Below are 17,310 nucleotides of genomic sequence, written 5' to 3'. Positions count from 1 at the left end.
ATAAAGGTAAAACGTTTTCCTACTTTAGTGTGCCAAATAGAAAGGACTGTAATGAATCACTATTTTACAGCTGGCATTATTCTAACCCGAAAGCTCCTCTCCTACATCACAAAAAATGAAAATCTATAATGCTTCTACAGCAGTAATGAATGTGTAGGTAGAAAGCAAAACAAGAACAGAATTGATGAGTGGCAGAAATAGGCAAAACGCAGAGAATACAGAGAGGAAGCCCTAATCTGAGTACTCCAGCTTTTTATTACTGTTCATTCCATATAAGGACACATGGTGTAAATAAATCATAAGCACCTGCAAATAAGGGCTGTCATCACCAGTGAAATTCCCTATAGGAGCAACTGGAAATCCTCCTTCTAGGAATCTTTTCTAATTTCTGAGAATTATCAAGCCACAATCTTTCCCCAGCCTGCACACTACAAATTCAAAAGCCACAGCTCACATTGCATCACTCTGAAAGTCAGTTTCTATTATACAAAACTGACATTCCACCTGAGGTTTCATCTTTAATGGAGTTTTGTATGGAACACTATAGTCAATTGCTAATAAGCAAAGGCAAACCTGGACTCGAGCAACTCACACCTGCCAGGAGAGAAGTCAAAAACCTCATCCCTCTTCTTCCTCATAAACTCAGTACACCACTCAACAACCAATAAAAGCAGATAGGAAGACAGACTCATACAGGAATAAGTAGCACCAAAGCATGTGTTACAACAGCCAGAAATGTATCCTGCACATACCCATTTTTATCTAGGTCACCAGCCTTTCAAGTCACAGATGCTGCAGTTTCTGTCCCAATGATGCACCACAAATGTATTTAGATTTACAGAAAGAGTAAAACTGTATTTTTTTAGAGTTAAACAAGCCAGCGCCAGACTGGTACTGCAAAGGAAATTAAGGACAACAGCAGAGTTTCACAGCTTAGTGATTTAGCAAAGAATACTTTTGGTCATGGTATCTCACTACTGGACTTTTAAGTGACATACTTACTAGAAAAGTTCAGCACTATCATTCAGCCAGCATTAATAATCAACATGTCTGAGATACCCCTGTCTTCTGGACTAAAGGTTATTACATTGTTATACAGTGTTACTTACCCTCCATCTTGAAATTAATCCACCCATCTTCTATTGTGGACAAATGCTGGCAGAGCTATCAATCTTCTACAAGAATTCACAGCTAGGAATAAAGCATTAAGCACTTAGGAGTAATCTAACAACATAATCAAAGATGCTCAAATTCATTCCAACATCTTAAGAAATCAAAATATTGTATAAAGCCATTGTCTAGCTATCTACCTATGCGCTATCTCTAAATTCAGTTTTCTGATTCACAGGCCATCCTGTAAATAGCTCAGTATTCCTTTTTAGTTGTAACTCAAGACATTCAGCATTAACACCCTGTTAACATCTCATCCTGTTAATGAGAAAATTTCTCAAATAAACGCTCTCATCAACAAGAATGTGCTGTGTGCTCAGTTTTAAGTTCAAAGAACCAGTTTCAAAATTTCATTTGCTATACAAAAGCACGACATTGGCAGGTCTTCCCTGCACAACTCACAACTCACATCAGCACATCAAATGAGTCTAAAACAGTTCCAAAGGGGCAAGAGCAGCTCACTTCACCCTACACAAACCTGGAATCCATGAACAACACTAATTTGATAATCTGGGTCTAAGCTCCTGAAACAAATTGTAGCAACTTCCCATTAGAAGATAGTTAGATTAACTGAACCTTAGGATGGCAGACTTTCTCTCCATCCATTTAACATACAAGTTTTTTACCTATTTAACAAAAAAGTAATCAGTTCAAAACAACCCTGACAGTAAACTAATGCTCAATCCCAACCAGGACTGAAACCTTTTTCATTCTGGAACGAAACACTAACTAACACATATTAAAACAAAGCAGTGATCTAGCTAGACAGAAATACAAGTGATCGTTATCTTGCTTATTAAGTTTCCTTTGTCCAAAAATTGAAAGATAATTTAAAAACAAATTTGGATTGAAATGTGTCTGAGGCTGTTAGAGCAATTAATATGTACAGGACATGCACTGCTCACTAGCACAAACTCTGCTGCAGTCTGGTAACCTCCCCACCTTTTAAGAAAGCCAAGGACTTCAGAACTATAGGCCCTACTGGTTTCAGAAACCAATCCTTAAAGATAAGGAAATCCATATCAGAAATGCCATGAGAACGAAGCTAGAACAGATGGGCAAATTATCTCCACTGCTGCCAAATTAGTAGCACAAAGGGGTGAGATATAGAAAAAGCAATTACCCCTTGGACTCGAACAAATTCTCAAAATAATCACTATTGCAGCAACTCACCTCAGTAAAACAGCAGTCTTTTTTTTAAACACACAATCTAACAGCAAGAATTTAACACAACTGTGACTTTGCAGATACAGGCAAGCTTTTGCATGATGGGTATTGCAGTAGCTCTGAGCCTACACTTTCTTCCCAGACATTTCTACAGACATAGACAGCTTTTACATTGTTTTGCAATAAAGATACTGTGTCAAACAGCCAATTGAGAAGTCTGTAAAGCCAGCACAAGGCCCCCACATCTAGCTTGTTTCCCTGGGATTGCCACTGCCGTTAGGAGCAATGGTGGCTCTCAGCTGTGGACATAGAGACACAGAGATGCTCACACAGCCTTTGTGTGTGCCATTTTCATCCAGACCACAGTTTGAGAGCCTCTCCACTAGAAGTGTTAGAGGATCTTTTGGGAACAAATTATCCTAGAGCTACTGGTGACTCTGACTTGTAGCAATAACACATACACAGTGCTATTGCTACACAAGATTTTTTTAAATATCTGGCAAATGCTTGGAAGAGAAACAGGTTCGGCAAGTGTCACTGTGCATCTGATTTTACAGGAGCTGTGATGATGACAGGCTTTACAGATGCTGCTCTGCAAGCCTGCAATACTACCAAAACCCCAAAGAGGTATTAAGGGATTAGGGCCACTAGATTCACATTTACAGTTCAGTCACTGAATCCTCAGTGAAGAGCTGGAAAATTTTCTATGATTACTATGGAATGCCTCAGATGTTTTCCTTCCTCCCTCTCTTCTTCTTGACATGACAACACAAATTGTCTTCAACTGCTTCAAACTCTCCTCCTTCCTCCTCACCTGCCACTCCACACACCTACCACTAAAACCAATGCTACCCTTCATGGCAAGAGATTGTCCACAAGTTACTTCCTTCCCATGCTCTACACAACAAATTATTGCACAGGACTTTTCCCTTCTGAAGACTGCACCCTAGCACTGAGCTGTGCATTTCACTGACTAAGCACTAGAGCAGTTGGACCTATTTCCACACACGTTATCACTGATGCAATAGACATGTAAGATAGCTGCAACGTCCTAGGCTTAAAACAGACAAAAGAAGCATTAAAAACACTGAATAGAGAAGCTTAAGAAAACACTACTATCAATTCTATCACCCGACTCTCTAAAAAAATAATTATAGCAGCTCCTCTACTTCCAAAACATTAAAGTTATTAAAAAGCAGAAGTGCCAGACTAAGAGACCAGAGCAGAAAAAGCTTCTCCTTTGAATGAGGCATAAGTCCACTAAGTCATCCACGCCCATCCACCCAGGTGGAGAAAATAGCTTCATGATCTCATTACACTTTTATCAAGTCAGTCTCAAATTTCTTCAGACTTGTTAGTGCTTTAAAGATTAAAAGTTCTCCAGAACTCAGTCTCAAGTAAATTTCAATAACTGACACGCTGAAATTCAAGGCTGAAGATATTAATTTGTCTTCAAGACAAGACATATTACAAAAAAAAAAAAAAAAGTTAGAAACTTCAAGGCCTTGCATACAGTCATACAGATCTCTCCCCTTAAGGAATGGGCGGTGCTTTTGAAATAGTTATTTTTTGCAAACTTAGTTATTCCTCTTTATTTTTAGATATTTACCACTACAAAGAACACAAATTCTAACTTTCAAATTGAATCTCTAGTTCTTCTCACAGTTCTGGGACCAGAAAAAGTTTCTCCAGCTGAGTGCTGCGGACAAGGAAACAAGGAAAACCAAACCAGGAGCATCACCCACCACCTACTGCCAGCCTGTCCTAGGCCGCCCTAGTTACAACCAAATGCTACACTTTTTTCCATTTAAACTTCAGTTTCGGCTGTTTCCGTCAGGAAGCATCCCACCAAAGTCCTAGGCTTTGTAGAGCCTTAGTTAAAAAGGCAAATTAGTTCCCGCACGGGCTGCACAGCGGCGGAGCGAGCGGTGGGTGGGTCAGGCGCTCATTTTTGAAAGCCAGCCGCTGCAGCCCGCGCGGGGCCCTGCCAGGGAGCCCCCGGCCGGCACAGCACCGCTCCCGCTTCCGGACACGGCGCCGCCGCCCCTGCCCGCAGCCGGGGCTTCCTCCCCCAGGGCCGCACCACGGCCCACCCGGCCCGCGGCCCGGAGGGAGGGAGGGAGGGAGGGGGCACCTGCCGCCCTGCTCCGCTCCGCGCCCCGGGGCCGGTACCTGCGTGCTCCTACCGGGAGCGCCGGGCGGCCCTCACCCGCCACCCCGCGCCCCTCTCCCACCACGGAGCCGCTCGGCTCGGCCCGGCCGCGCATCCCCCGCCACCGCGTACCTGCCGCGGGCCGGGCCGCGCATCCCGCCCGCCGCCAACGCCGCCGCAGGAGGAGCGCGGCGCCCGGGCGCTGCTCCCACCAGGCCCCGCGCGGGCGCGGCCGCCAATCAGCGCCGCGCTGCCGCGGGGCGCGCTGGAGCGGGCGGGGCCGGGCCCGGCTGGGCTGGGCTGGGCTGGGCCAGGCCGGGCCGGGCCGGGCTGGGCTGGGCTGGGGTGTTCCGCTCCGGGCAGTGCCGAGCCGCTCCGCACAGTGCCGTACCCGGCCGTACCGACCGGATCGTACCCGCCCGTGCCGTGACATGCCGTTGCGCCGCTCCCGCCGCGCTCCGCGGCCCGGCTCGGCTGCTGTGCCCGGCCAAGTCCCAGCGGGCGGTGTCGGAAGGCGCTCACCGCCGGCCCCAGCCTGTCTTCCCGCGGCTCTCGCTGATCTCCGTTACAGAAAATAACGGTGTTTTAAGGCAAAACCGCGGGAACGTGAGGGTCAGAGGTCATGTGGCGGCTGGCGGGGCTCCTGGCGGCCGTGCTCGGCAGGGAAGCGGCGCTGACAAAGGCGCCGTGCTGCCGGTGTGCTCCGTCCCCTGAGAGTCACAGCCAGCGCTGCTCCCACCGACCCCTTCCTTCCAGCCGGCATGTGAGGAGTATCTTTGGAGAGAAGCGGAACTCTGAATGTCTTTAAATCACATTGCTGTAATAACAGTGTCCTCTCCCTTGGTGCTGTACTTCCATCCGTTTTCTTACCTCGCTGGCGCCCATCCCTTGCCTCATGCCAAGAGGACACAGGAACAGAGAATAAACACTTGCTCTGTTTGCACTCTGTTTCTGAAATGCCCTGTACCACTACAGTAACACAAGTGCATGTACACAGATGTGGAAGAAAGTCCTTCCAAGTGCCTTGTAGTAAAAATTCCTGTGCAAAAGGTGTGCATCTTCAGCTGACCCTGCATTGTTGAATTTGTTGTATGTAACAGTGCATCATAATACACAGGCTATAAATGTTGGAGTTTTTCCAATGTGCTAGTTTGACCCTGGTCAGGAAGTAAACACCCACATAACCTCCTGCTCCTTCCCCCTCAGGAAGATGGGGGAGATACTGGGAAAAGTCAGAGAGCTCATGGGCTGGGTTAAAGGAAAGTTTAGTAAGTGAATGAAAGGAAAAAAAAAAAAGTGATGCAAGGGAAATAACTTACCACCTCCCACAAGCAGACTGATGCCCAGCAAGTCTTCCAGCAACTGATGATTCTGGAAGACAAACAGTCCTCCCACCTTCTTATTCTGCAATCCCAGTTTTATTGCTGAGAATAACATTATGCGGTATGGAATATCCTCTTGGCAAGTTTGGGTGTGCTGTCCTGGCTGTTTCCCCTCCCAAAATTGTTGCCTTCGTCCAGCCTACTGTCTAAGGGAGCAGAGCATGAGAAAAGGTAAAGCCTCGATGCTGTGCAAGTCCTGCTCAGCAAAGGCCAAAACATTGCTGTGTCAGCTCTGCTGTTCTAGTCATGGAATACAAAACAAAGCAGAATATGGGCTGCTGTGAATAAAATTACTTCATCCCAGCCAGACCCTGTGCATGAACTCAAAAAGAATAGGAAAAGATTTTAGACCAGGAGAGGACAAAAAAGATATCCCACCACCTGTCCGGGCAACACAGTCAGCTTCAAGCTTTAAGTGGTAGAGCTGCTGAGTCTGATCATCCACAAGCATTCATTCTTAATCTGGACATTGGCAAGCTGATCTGTTTAGTTCCCACCAGTGTTCAGCATGAATCTTGCTGCTCACATGATTACAGTATCAAATACATAACAACTTTAGGCTGTGAATCATGGTTTGGAACTGGCTTCAATAAACTTTATAAAAATAAAATAATGGGGATCAATGGAGAGCCACTGACTCTACTGGAAATGCTCTGCTATCAATTACAGAGCTCACCTACATATACAGCTTCATTTTTCTCATGGAGGCCTAGACTGTTCCTTCCTTTCCAGTGGAAAAAGGACTCAGTGACTGAGCCTCTCCTACTCTTCAGGTTGCACTCTAGAGCCTTCTACTTAAATCCTTGTAACAATGACTACCACTTTGCTGAGAGGATATCTTTCTTTTTCATTTCAGATCAATAGTCCACTTCTGACTTTGATACTTCAGAGTGCTATGTTGCTGGAGAGATGCTGATTTAAATCCTAATTTTTAAACTAACACTATGAAGTGTGCTGACATCTTTTTCCATGATCTAGCATCATATCCACTTAAAACAAATGCAAATAATGACAATACCCTGTTTAAAGTCATTTGGAGATGCTGCAGGCAATACTAATGTCTCCAAGAATCTGCTGCTTTTTTTTTCTTTTGCTTTTTTTCCAGAAATGTCATCAATACTTTCAAGTCAAAACAAAATTGATTCCTCTTTCAGGGCTGAACCAGAATTGTGAAGGAGACCCCAAACTCTACTTCTGTCCTTGGGGTCTTTGCAGAGCTGGTTTTCATGCAGGCCTCTGCCATGAAGTTCTGATCATTGCTATTCAGTTATGGATCTCTGTACCTGGTAGTTTAATAAAAGCATTGTTAGCTACCATTACTGAACCTTACATGCAGATAAGCCTCTCAGCTGGGTGATGTTATACAATAGCATGCAGCTCCCTGCTTGCTTAAGCACCAAGATCTACCTAAAAAAGAAAAAGAATTTATGCCCATATAGCTGCCAAGGATAATAAAACTGAGTATAGAAACATAATTTTGAATCAGCCAGCTTAAAATTTTCATTAATCTGGTTCAAAACTGCCCCCTACAGAGTATTTAAAACTCTTAAATAGATTCCTTTCAAAATCCTTCATTATCAGTGGGATTAGTGTTTAACCTGACTTTGTATAACCACTTTAGCAGCAGAGTACATCTTCAGAATTTTCCCCAGCATCATAGGCAGCATTTAGCACTTTCAGTCCGTCTATATGCAGAACACTGAACAATAAACTTATTTTAAAAATCAAACAATAAGCTTGGTTTAAAATGTTTTGGTCTCTCACCCTAAGACTGCTATTGAGAAGAGTTTTTCCATGGTAACATTTGTATCATTCCTATATTTTATCAATATATGTAGCCTAGTAGTCCAATTTATTTTCTAAATAAGTGTATGGGTCTGTATATCATTTGGAAAATGCTGTCTGGTTAAGAGGAACTTAGTGTTGCCAAATAGTGTTTGCTTGAGGTTTTTTTTTATTTAAAAGAGACCCTTTTGGACTCCTCTGGCTGGTGAAGCCATGTGGGTGCTGGGGAGTTTTAGATGGGGAAACAGAACCTTTGCACATGAGGTGGGTTGCAGCAGATGAAGGTATGTATATCGTCTATATCACGAGCTTCACTGCCCACACTGTGGCTGTGCTCTGTGCATCTCACTATTTCTTTCACATCCCAGTTATTGGGAATTAGGTGCTGCTGTACACTGCATTGCTCAGGCTGAAACTGGGGTACCCAGTTACCTGGTGTGCCTTGGCCATTCTGGGCTCATTGCTGTACACCCCAGGGGACTCCTCAAGGGCACAGCTTCACTCCAGGCCTGAGGTGCAGCATGCCCTGTGGGCACCTCTGTGATTAAAGCAAGCCCAAGCTGTTAGGGACACAATCCCAAACTGTTAGGGACACAATCCTGGCTCTCCTCAGCTCTGCCCTCCACCTGCAAAGCCACTGTGCCACCACTGGTGGAATAAAGGTGGTGCCGGGTTTGAGTGGCTGCAGCATCCTGACATCCCATCCTCACTGGAAGGTACCACAGCCAGTGGTGTTAGTGGACACCAAAATTTAATCTGGTCAACAATGGACCACGTGTCTTGAGGCCTGGAATCTGTTTCCTCTGCATCTTGAGCAGAATGAGTACTTGCTGGTGTTTCATAAATGATACACACATAGCAACTGATACACATTTTTTAATTTCCTATGTAATTCAGCTTTGGGGAAAATGTAATTATGATTATGTATATTTTATTTGTAATATATTTTGAAAAGCAATATAGGAAGAAATTATTTTTTATCAATGCGAGGAAATATGCATGCTATTCATTAATTTTTGTGGGTGTATCTGTAGTAAAAAAAGCCTCTACTTAGCTCTTAACTGATGTGACTGATTATAATTCCAAACTATTTTCTTTTCCAAACTGCAAGTTCTGGTTAGGACTGGGACTGTGAAAAGAGCAAGAGAAAATTGCTTGTATTACAAGGGACAGATAGAGCTCTAGTAGAAGGAGTTGCTGAGCTGGAAGGAGTTGAGGCCTGAGAGCTGATGTAAATTGGTAGCTGCAAGAAAACTTAAAGTTGGGTTAACCAAATACTTTGTGCTTCATTTTTGACATTCAGATAATTTCAAAGCATATAAAAATGGGAAACTCCTAAGCTGGGGTGACTTCGGTGACATATTTTGACAAGATGTGCTTTAAAAATGTGTTCCACAGCAACAGCACTGGGAAAGATACCCTAGTTTTGATTTAATTTTTCATATGTAATAGTATATGCTTCTTGTGATGTTCTGATCCAACTGTAGTACTTGGAGTACTCAGATGTCTGTATTCTTACAGTTGCCTCCAGTTCCCTGAGCCTTTTGGTATCACATAGGGCATTTGAATGCTCCATCACTTTCATTAAGTCCTTTGCTTGTGACTCTTGCCAGAAAAGTATTACCGCAAAAAGAAGTATATAATCCATCAGGTCAGAAGGTGTAATATCAAGTGAAAGGCTCATATAAAAATATCTTAGCAGTTGCATACAGTCATCAGAAAAAGCCAAGATCAACTTTTCCACTCCATAAAGTATTCTTGTCGTGATTAAGATCTTTGCTTTTGGTTAATAATATTGCTATTATTACTACTGCTTACTTTTGTTACTAAATGGCAACTGTTACTGTTGCTGTTACTGTTGGTATTGTTACATAACATTTAATAACTATGTAGTTTGTTATTATTACAATTGTTACTATTATTATTTCTATGGTTATTTTACTGATTATTTCTCTGTCACAAATATAAACATTTAAAAGTGTTTAATTAATTAATTAAAATGTATTTTTTTGTTTCAAACCTCTTGGTTGATACCCTTTTATATACTTGGAAGGCAGTCAAGCATAAAGTAGAAATGAGAGGCTCTTCTTAATTTGAGTACTATACATCTCTGACAATATGTTTAGGAACATGGTTAAACTTTGGATATTTTTTGTGACACAATGCATTAGGCAAGTGGTTTCTCATAAAATACTGAAGTAATATGTTCTGCCATTAGGATCTCACGAACAAAAAGAAGTCTAATGTAAAATTGTCACATGAGAAGCAAAAAAATAGTTTTGCCTCTGTTTGAGATGTCATGCTTCAGATCATGTATGAAATTCAAAAGCAGTTGTTATTTACATGTAAGTACCTCCCCTTCTGTAATAGGCATGACTTCAGTGAGTAATTTATATTTATAGTTATAAAAATCACTATATAAAAAATAACTCAATGTTCTGTTAAAAAAAAAAAAAAAGTAAATCTCTTTCCAAATAAAAGTGTGATTATTCTCACTAAAAATATTTGAGGTATAATACCTAAGTCAGTTACATTTTTGCTTCCTGGAGAAGTTTGCTCTTTAAACAAATTAGAGTTCTGATCCAACAAGATTCCTCCTATTTAATAAACATGTAAGTACATCCTTAAATTTTATTAACATCTATTTTCTTGAAGTTAAATGGAATAAAGAATACTTTCCAAAAGCCTTTTTAATATGGTTGTGCCTACTGGGCAAAGTTGAAACTACCCCATCAAAATGAGGGCCAAATTATGAAGTAATTTGAATGAAACTTCTGTTGACCTTAACAGGATTTTTACTTGATTAAGAATAATGGAATTTGGAACCAAGTAAATGTGATTGAAGGGGTGAATGAGAATGTGCTGCTCTTACTGCAGCAAGCCTTCCTTCCAGGGCACTGCCTGTGTGTGCAGAGCACAGGCAAGTGCAGGAAGGGTGTCTCATTTCTGCTCAACCTGACTGCATTTTAATGCTCTCTTATTAGTCAAGCTGGAGGAGACAGGCAATGAGAAGGAAAGTTCTAATTAGTACATATATTTTGCTTTTGATAAGTGCTCAAATAGCAGATAGAACATTACCTACATTGAATGCATTTCATACATACTCCTGATTGTTACAAGAGCTTACTTTAATGAAGTATTAAATTTGCATATAAAATTGTTTTCAGTAAAGTATGAAGAACTGGATCTGCTAATAAGCCTTGTTCTGGTTGGAAACCAAACGGAACCAAGAGTCCCAGAATGCCAGAAAGAGGACAATAAATATTTCTGGCACAATTTCAAAGGTGCATAATGCCAGACACAGACATGTAAAAGTAATGGCAAGCTCTACAGAGATTATAAAAGAAATAAAATCACAGTTCGTAATTCATAGAATCATGTTAAATTGCAGGCTTATAAACCAATTCTTATAATAAAATCCACATGTAAGAGTATCTGTGATTTCATTCAGTTAAAGATGACAAATATTAGGGCTCCCCTTGAAAGAAAATATATATCTTGTAAGCTGAAGGACAATGAACAGTTGCTTTGTGTCCATGTTTAATGGTATAAACTCTGCTAGTCTTTTCATATGTTATTTTCAAATAACTTTTCAAAGAATGTGAAATTTGCAAGTGATCAGAATTTTTGAACGTATTGCAGCTACTGAGTATCCTTTGCTACAACTATTAATGCTTCAAGTTTAGAGAATTTAAGATCTGAAATTACAGTGCTGTCACATGCAAAATGCCCAGGCAAAATTATTTTCTCATGGTATGTCATACTAATAAATGTCTGAAACAGAACTTGAATTAATTATATTACAAGGATGTCCAAAATATTCCCTTTCTCAAAATGAATTTATTTCAATAAAAGCATTTAGGAGTTGGACAAAAAGCAGAACTTCTACTGTAATCACTCCAATGACTTCAAATTATAGTATTCAAACTCATTTCAAGCCTCCTTTGGCTACATAGAGGTGCTCAAATAAAATTAATGCATCTTGAGAACTGGCATTTTGGAGCACTGTGTGTTGGGGTTGCATTGAACATTTTCAGGGTACTCTCCACATTCTAGTTGCAAACTGACCCATAATCAAGCAATGAAAAACAAGGCCAATGATAAAGGTGTAAAGAGTCAAAGGTAAAATGCAGATGAGGCGTGGGGAAAGAGAAGAATTTGGAATAAAACTTCAGGGGTTTAGGCAAAATAAACCAGAATAAAATGCATTAGAAAAGACTGATTTTCCAGCGGAAGCAGCACATCAATTTGTGTCCTGTTGAGCATAAAGGGAGTTACTAGAAAATACAAATAGCATGTAGTGAAGTCTAGGACTTTTGTTTTAGGGCAAAATATATTTTTTGTTAGATCTGTGTTATTTTATTAAGTGATATACATTTATCAATACTAGATCAGTTATTTCATGCCAGAAAATCAGAAAAAAATTGTGCGATACATTTAATGTTTGTCAGTGACTTAAATTCTTTATGAGGAATAGTAGTTTTACACATTCATTTAATTATCTTCACTTTAAGAGAGATAGGTGCTAATCTCAAACCTATTAACCTAAAGTAAAATGAAAAGTTTGTTACTCTCATTGTTAGCTGCCTGTCTTAGCAGCTTGTTCTTCAAATCATCACAAGCTCCCTTCATTTTCTCAGGAGTTCTAACACCATAGTGTTAGAGAAGACCAGTAAAAAATAACAATATTTGGCACATTGATAATTAAGTGGTATTGTTTATTGATGTCTTCTTGATGGAGGCTTTTTGTTTCTTTCCCTGTATATAAGATATATACAGCTTGGTGCTGTCTCTGTTTTATGCTTAAATGACCCATGGCTAGCAAATTAGATCCTAGGATTCCTGGGACCTTCCACAGCACAATTATCCCTCTCCTATTTTATAGTGTACTAAATTATACTTCTCTGATACATGCATTGACAAGTAATAGGCTTTCCTGTTTGAATTGTTTGCTTACTCTTTGGTTTACCAAGAAAACTTACAGAAAGGCTTCAGGTGGGATACTGCAAGGAATCTGATTTTCAGCAAGTGCTAGTTGTCTAACCTTTGAAAATCAAGGAGGTTTAAAAGTCAAGGGCAGAGGAATTCATTCATACTTAAGTATTTTTTGACCTATGCACCTTCCTATTTTTTCCTAATTTTGGGGAAAATAACTTCTGAGGTATGTAAATTATTTTCCCTTTTTGTTATAATATAGCTTAAAATTAACAGTCAAAATAAATCATTACATTATTGCTGAGAAAAGTGCAGGCACCACACATATTTCTAACCATCTATAAATGCATTCCTACAAAGTTGTTTATTGGATAAGTCTGGCCATAAATTGGCCAGGACACAGAACTTTATATGAAAAAAGCAGAACATTGAACAAAAACATTATATGTCCAAGATATTAGATTTAAAGTAAAGTAACCACAAACTCCTAAACATGAATCCCAAAACTCACAATCTTTATAATGAAAGGAAAAGACCACATCATATAACTGTCTTAGCCAGGCAATTCGGCATTTAACTTGTTTATTTTTCACTTAAACAAAATCCAAATATCTCCAGGGAAGACAATGCTAATAACAAACATAACCACATAAGCTTTGTATATGAAGTTCAATTTTAGCTTTAGTAGGGCAAATCAAATTGGAAATTGTAGTAAAATGCCAGTAAAACTTAATCAAATTCTGTCACACGGATAGATTGGGCATTTTGGTTTTACCCAGTTTGCTCCAGAATTTCGGGTCCGATCCTGAGTCCTGAAATACTTGAATATTCCTTGATAATAATCTTAGCTTTGTAAATAATTTACCCTATTCTTAGTGAGAAAATTCTATCCTAATAGAATAAATCCTGCTTAATGAATCCATTAGAGAAAATGAAGTATATTTACCTGTTGTTTTTCTGGTGATGTTAAGAATTTCCTTGAGTATGTGATTTCCCACTGGTACAACTGTTGTTGATTTCCCTTAGAAAAAGAGCAGCCTGCTCATGGAATAGCCACCTACAGGTTACTGATTTTAAAACTCTCCTGAAGACACTTATCTAGCAGAAAAAGTATATGTGTTAATTAATTAATTAATTAGTGTATCTCTATAATATAGATACTGCATAAAAATTTCTGTATAGCTGTAATAATTCTTTGCTTTTTCACACTGTACTTAAGTGCTTTTATTACACTGGCATGATCTTTTGTTCTTTAACACATTCTTTCATCAATTTAGAAATTATGCTTTCTCTATTCTTTGAGGGTTGCATGAAATTATGCCCTAATCTTTCATCAGTTGTGGTGAGATATTTAACCTGCCTAGTTGTTAGGGTTCTACACAGTGGTAGGGGTCCACCTCTAATACAGGACTGAAACTTGTTAATTCCATGACACGCATCTTAATTGTTTGACACTTTTAATCTAGTCTTTCGACTCTTGCCCCTCACAGTGTTTGAAGACTAGCAAGTTTGAACACTAGCACTTATGAAGAATGGCCTATGCTTTGATCTTTGCTGCTGCATTATCTGAACTGTGCATTGGTCTAGGAGATTATCCCATCCATCTAATTTTGTAACACCCATGCATTCCAAAACAACAGCTTGTGTTGGGTGTCATAGTGAAGAAATTCCAGAGATTCTGACTTTTAGGAGTAGAACTTGAGGCATTAAATGCAGGCACTTAGAAGTGAAAATGTTAAACATGTCAAAAATGGAAGATTCCTCTGCTCTAATGTCTTTGGGCATTCAGAGCTTTCCTCACTACCTCATTGCTTTATTGAAAGGTTTTTGTAGTTATTAACTTACATCCTATTGCATACATTTTCACATTTTGAACTAAATTTTGTCTTCAGATGAGCTCTTTGACTTCAGCAGAATTTTGTGTGAGGACATCTACAACTTCTGTGGTAGCGCACAAAGCTTCTCTCTTGACAGGAATCCCAGAACAAGCCTTTCTAAGTTTCAGAGAGATCCTGGAGTGAGAGCTGCCACCCTCATTCTTCACCCCAGTTTTCAAACAAGAGAAAGGGCACTTCCCTGGTGCTCATGACTGTGACAGCACTCATGGCACATATATAAAATATTTTCATTTCCAGAAAGCTCTGTGTCTCATCCCCTTACACATCCACCAACCAACAGTCCCTTCAGCTCACGTTACACCTCCCAGAAAGTCATTTTGGTTAGCTGTGATAACACATGGAAGAGCAGGATTAACAGAGGTTGAAACCCCTTCATCCACAGCCCTCAAGCCAGACTGGTGCCAAAACCAGACTCACGGCACTGGTCACCCACTTTGGGCCTGAGCTGGTCTTGCCCTGCTGTGGTCAAACACTACAAGGGAGACTTTAATTCCCAGCACATGGGGAAAACCACTTATCTACATGTCAGAAACGGCATGTTATGAGGAGCTGATACCTAATTAATTGTACTTTTTAAATCTTTGTCTTTGACATGAGAATTCAGTGATCCACCCAGCTGCATACAATTAAGAGCAGCAGTTTGGCATAATAGGGTGAGGAACTTTTAATGGGTGTTTATAGGTTAAAAGCATCAACCTCTCTTTTAAATTAAAAAAGAAGTAGAAGAAATAGTAATTGCTAAAAGATAATTCAAATTCAGAATGCCCTTAGAAGAGGGAGATCTCATCCTGGAAGCTTCAAAATTCCCAGTCTTCAGAAGACCTCTGTGTTCCAGTAGCACCAATAAGGAAAGTGGGAAACTACTCTTTAAAATTTTAATCTGAGAAGAAGAAAAAAAACCAATTTACCTTAGCATTTTTTAGCTGCTTGATAGGTTAAAAACCTTCCAACAAAAGGGTCTAGATTGAGGTATGTGAGGCAAAACAAATATTTCTCCATAAAATGGCTACACTAGCATAAAGAGAAATACTTAGTAGACTCAAGGTGGGAATTTAGGGAATAGTATTTTTGCTTTTTTAACAGGAAAGACTGTTGAGGCATTTTATATAGAGGGTTCTGCATTTGAGAAGGGATAATTTGCTCTAAAATATGTGGGCAACCAGCCTAAATTCTCTAATTGAGTAGTTTGCTTATAACCCCAGGCCATTAGGTGAATGTAAACTATTACAGGCTTAGTAAGAAAATAGTCCCATTAGGATTTTTGTATTTGTATGTGGTTGTGGGTTAGTGTGACTGTTTCCAAAAGGATGGATTAATGAAAAGGTCTTTTTTTTCTGAGTTTGCAAATACTGACACTCTTTGAAATTCCCACACTCAAATTAAGCTGAAAAGTTCTTTATTTCTTATTCAATCAAAAAACACTAGATCAAGGCTTAGCTATTAGTTTTGGTGTGAGTTATCTGGGATAAATCACAGGTATGTTTGCAATCTTTACAAAACAAATATTCCTAGTTAAATAACTAATTCAGGTTTATCCATATTTCTTAAACCGTCCTTAATTTTAAGTGCCAGCCATTAGTGCAAAAAAAATTTCCCTCTGGGAAAACCATGGTCTTCCTGGAAGTGTTTTTAGTCTGCATGCTTTGTACATGCGCTTCAACTGCTACTGTTAAGTTGTCACACAGGCTATTGTAGACTCATATTTCTATAAGAAAGGAGACAACTTTATCTGCAGTTTCTTTTAAACCACTAGTATTAACTCTTGTACTTTTCACTGCACATTACATCTCTCTGTTGTATAGTCTCTTTCCTTTCCTGTTCCCAGGCAAATTTTAGTCTATTATTTTTTTTCCCATGGCCGCTCTATGAACATAATATAGTAAGATGTTAAGAAGAGGAAGCATATCTTCAATTAAAAGTAATAGTAACAAAAGACCTAGATATAAAGACATGTTAGAAGTCAACCCTAAATTCATTGTCAGCTTTCAGCGTTCTGCCTCCTTTTCACAAAACCTGAGAACCAGGAGTTATGAGAAACTAAAAAGTCTATGAAATTAGGAAAGTCCTGTAATGCAGGAAAAAGTAAAGAAACATATTTGTGTCAGTGGTGCCTAAACTCCAAGGGAAAAATGTGATGACAGAGATATATCCACAAATTAAATCAAGGAGGGGTTTAAGTAGCTCAGCGTCCCTTGGACTCTAGAAAATAATCACCTAGCAAAAGAAATGCAGTGTTTATAGGAGTTGACCAGTTTATCAATACAGTAGGAGCTGTAATGATTAAAAGAAATAAGCCAAAATCAGAACATTTTTGAATCCAGGCCAAGTAAAACTGAAGTAATGGACTGGAAAAAGAAGCTACACACTGAAAAAAAAAAAAGGTGGCGTCATACAATCTGCTTGCTTGGGGAGTTAGAGGGAATAACCCCAAGTGCAGCTTCCTATAGAATTAATCAACTATGTTTAAAAAAATTTTTTTGAATGGTCACTTGGTTTGTACTCTTTCTTTTATCAAAATATTTTAAGTTTATGTTTCTCCATTATACCAGCAATATATTTGTTCATCAAATAAACTAGTGATAAATAGGTAATCCCTGTTATGAGTGTTTAAAAAAAATTAAAAGCACTGCATGTCCAATGAAATAAAACAAAAATAAAACAGAAAAAACATTGCAATCCAGTCAGGAGGGAGCGCTATGTGCCATAGTGTGGTGCTCTGATTGTACCTGGAAAATCTGATCTAGATGGCAAAGAAAAGAGTAAAGGCTACAAACTGAGTATTATAATCTGAATCAGTTACCAGGACACTATTTGAGAGAAA

The 17,310-nt window shown here is 39.6% G+C and overlaps 1 protein-coding gene across 3 annotated transcripts in view; it reads right to left on the bottom strand.

The window, feature by feature from the left end:
• Positions 1–4,717, bottom strand: part of LNPK (lunapark, ER junction formation factor) — a 40,911-nt gene extending 36,194 nt beyond the window's left edge. Inside the window, exons 1-2 of one of the 3 annotated variants that reach the window (XM_064434366.1) lie at positions 4,622–4,717; positions 1,110–1,191 (exon numbers count right to left, since the gene is read on the bottom strand). In XM_064434366.1, coding sequence (XP_064290436.1) covers positions 1,110–1,136 — 27 coding nt within the window. In that variant the 5' untranslated portion in view covers positions 1,137–1,191; positions 4,622–4,717. Of the gene's footprint in view, positions 1–1,109; positions 1,192–4,509; positions 4,531–4,621 lie in introns of those variants that run through there. The other 2 variants (XM_064434364.1, XM_064434365.1) reach the window with 2 other exon arrangements.
• Positions 4,718–17,310: the final 12,593 nt, after the last annotated feature.

This window comes from Passer domesticus, chromosome 10 (assembly GCF_036417665.1).
Source record: "Passer domesticus isolate bPasDom1 chromosome 10, bPasDom1.hap1, whole genome shotgun sequence".
Lineage (NCBI taxonomy): Eukaryota > Metazoa > Chordata > Aves > Passeriformes > Passeridae > Passer > Passer domesticus.
The sequence above is the reverse complement of the archived record's forward strand: the minus strand, read 5'-3'. Positions and strand labels throughout refer to the sequence as shown.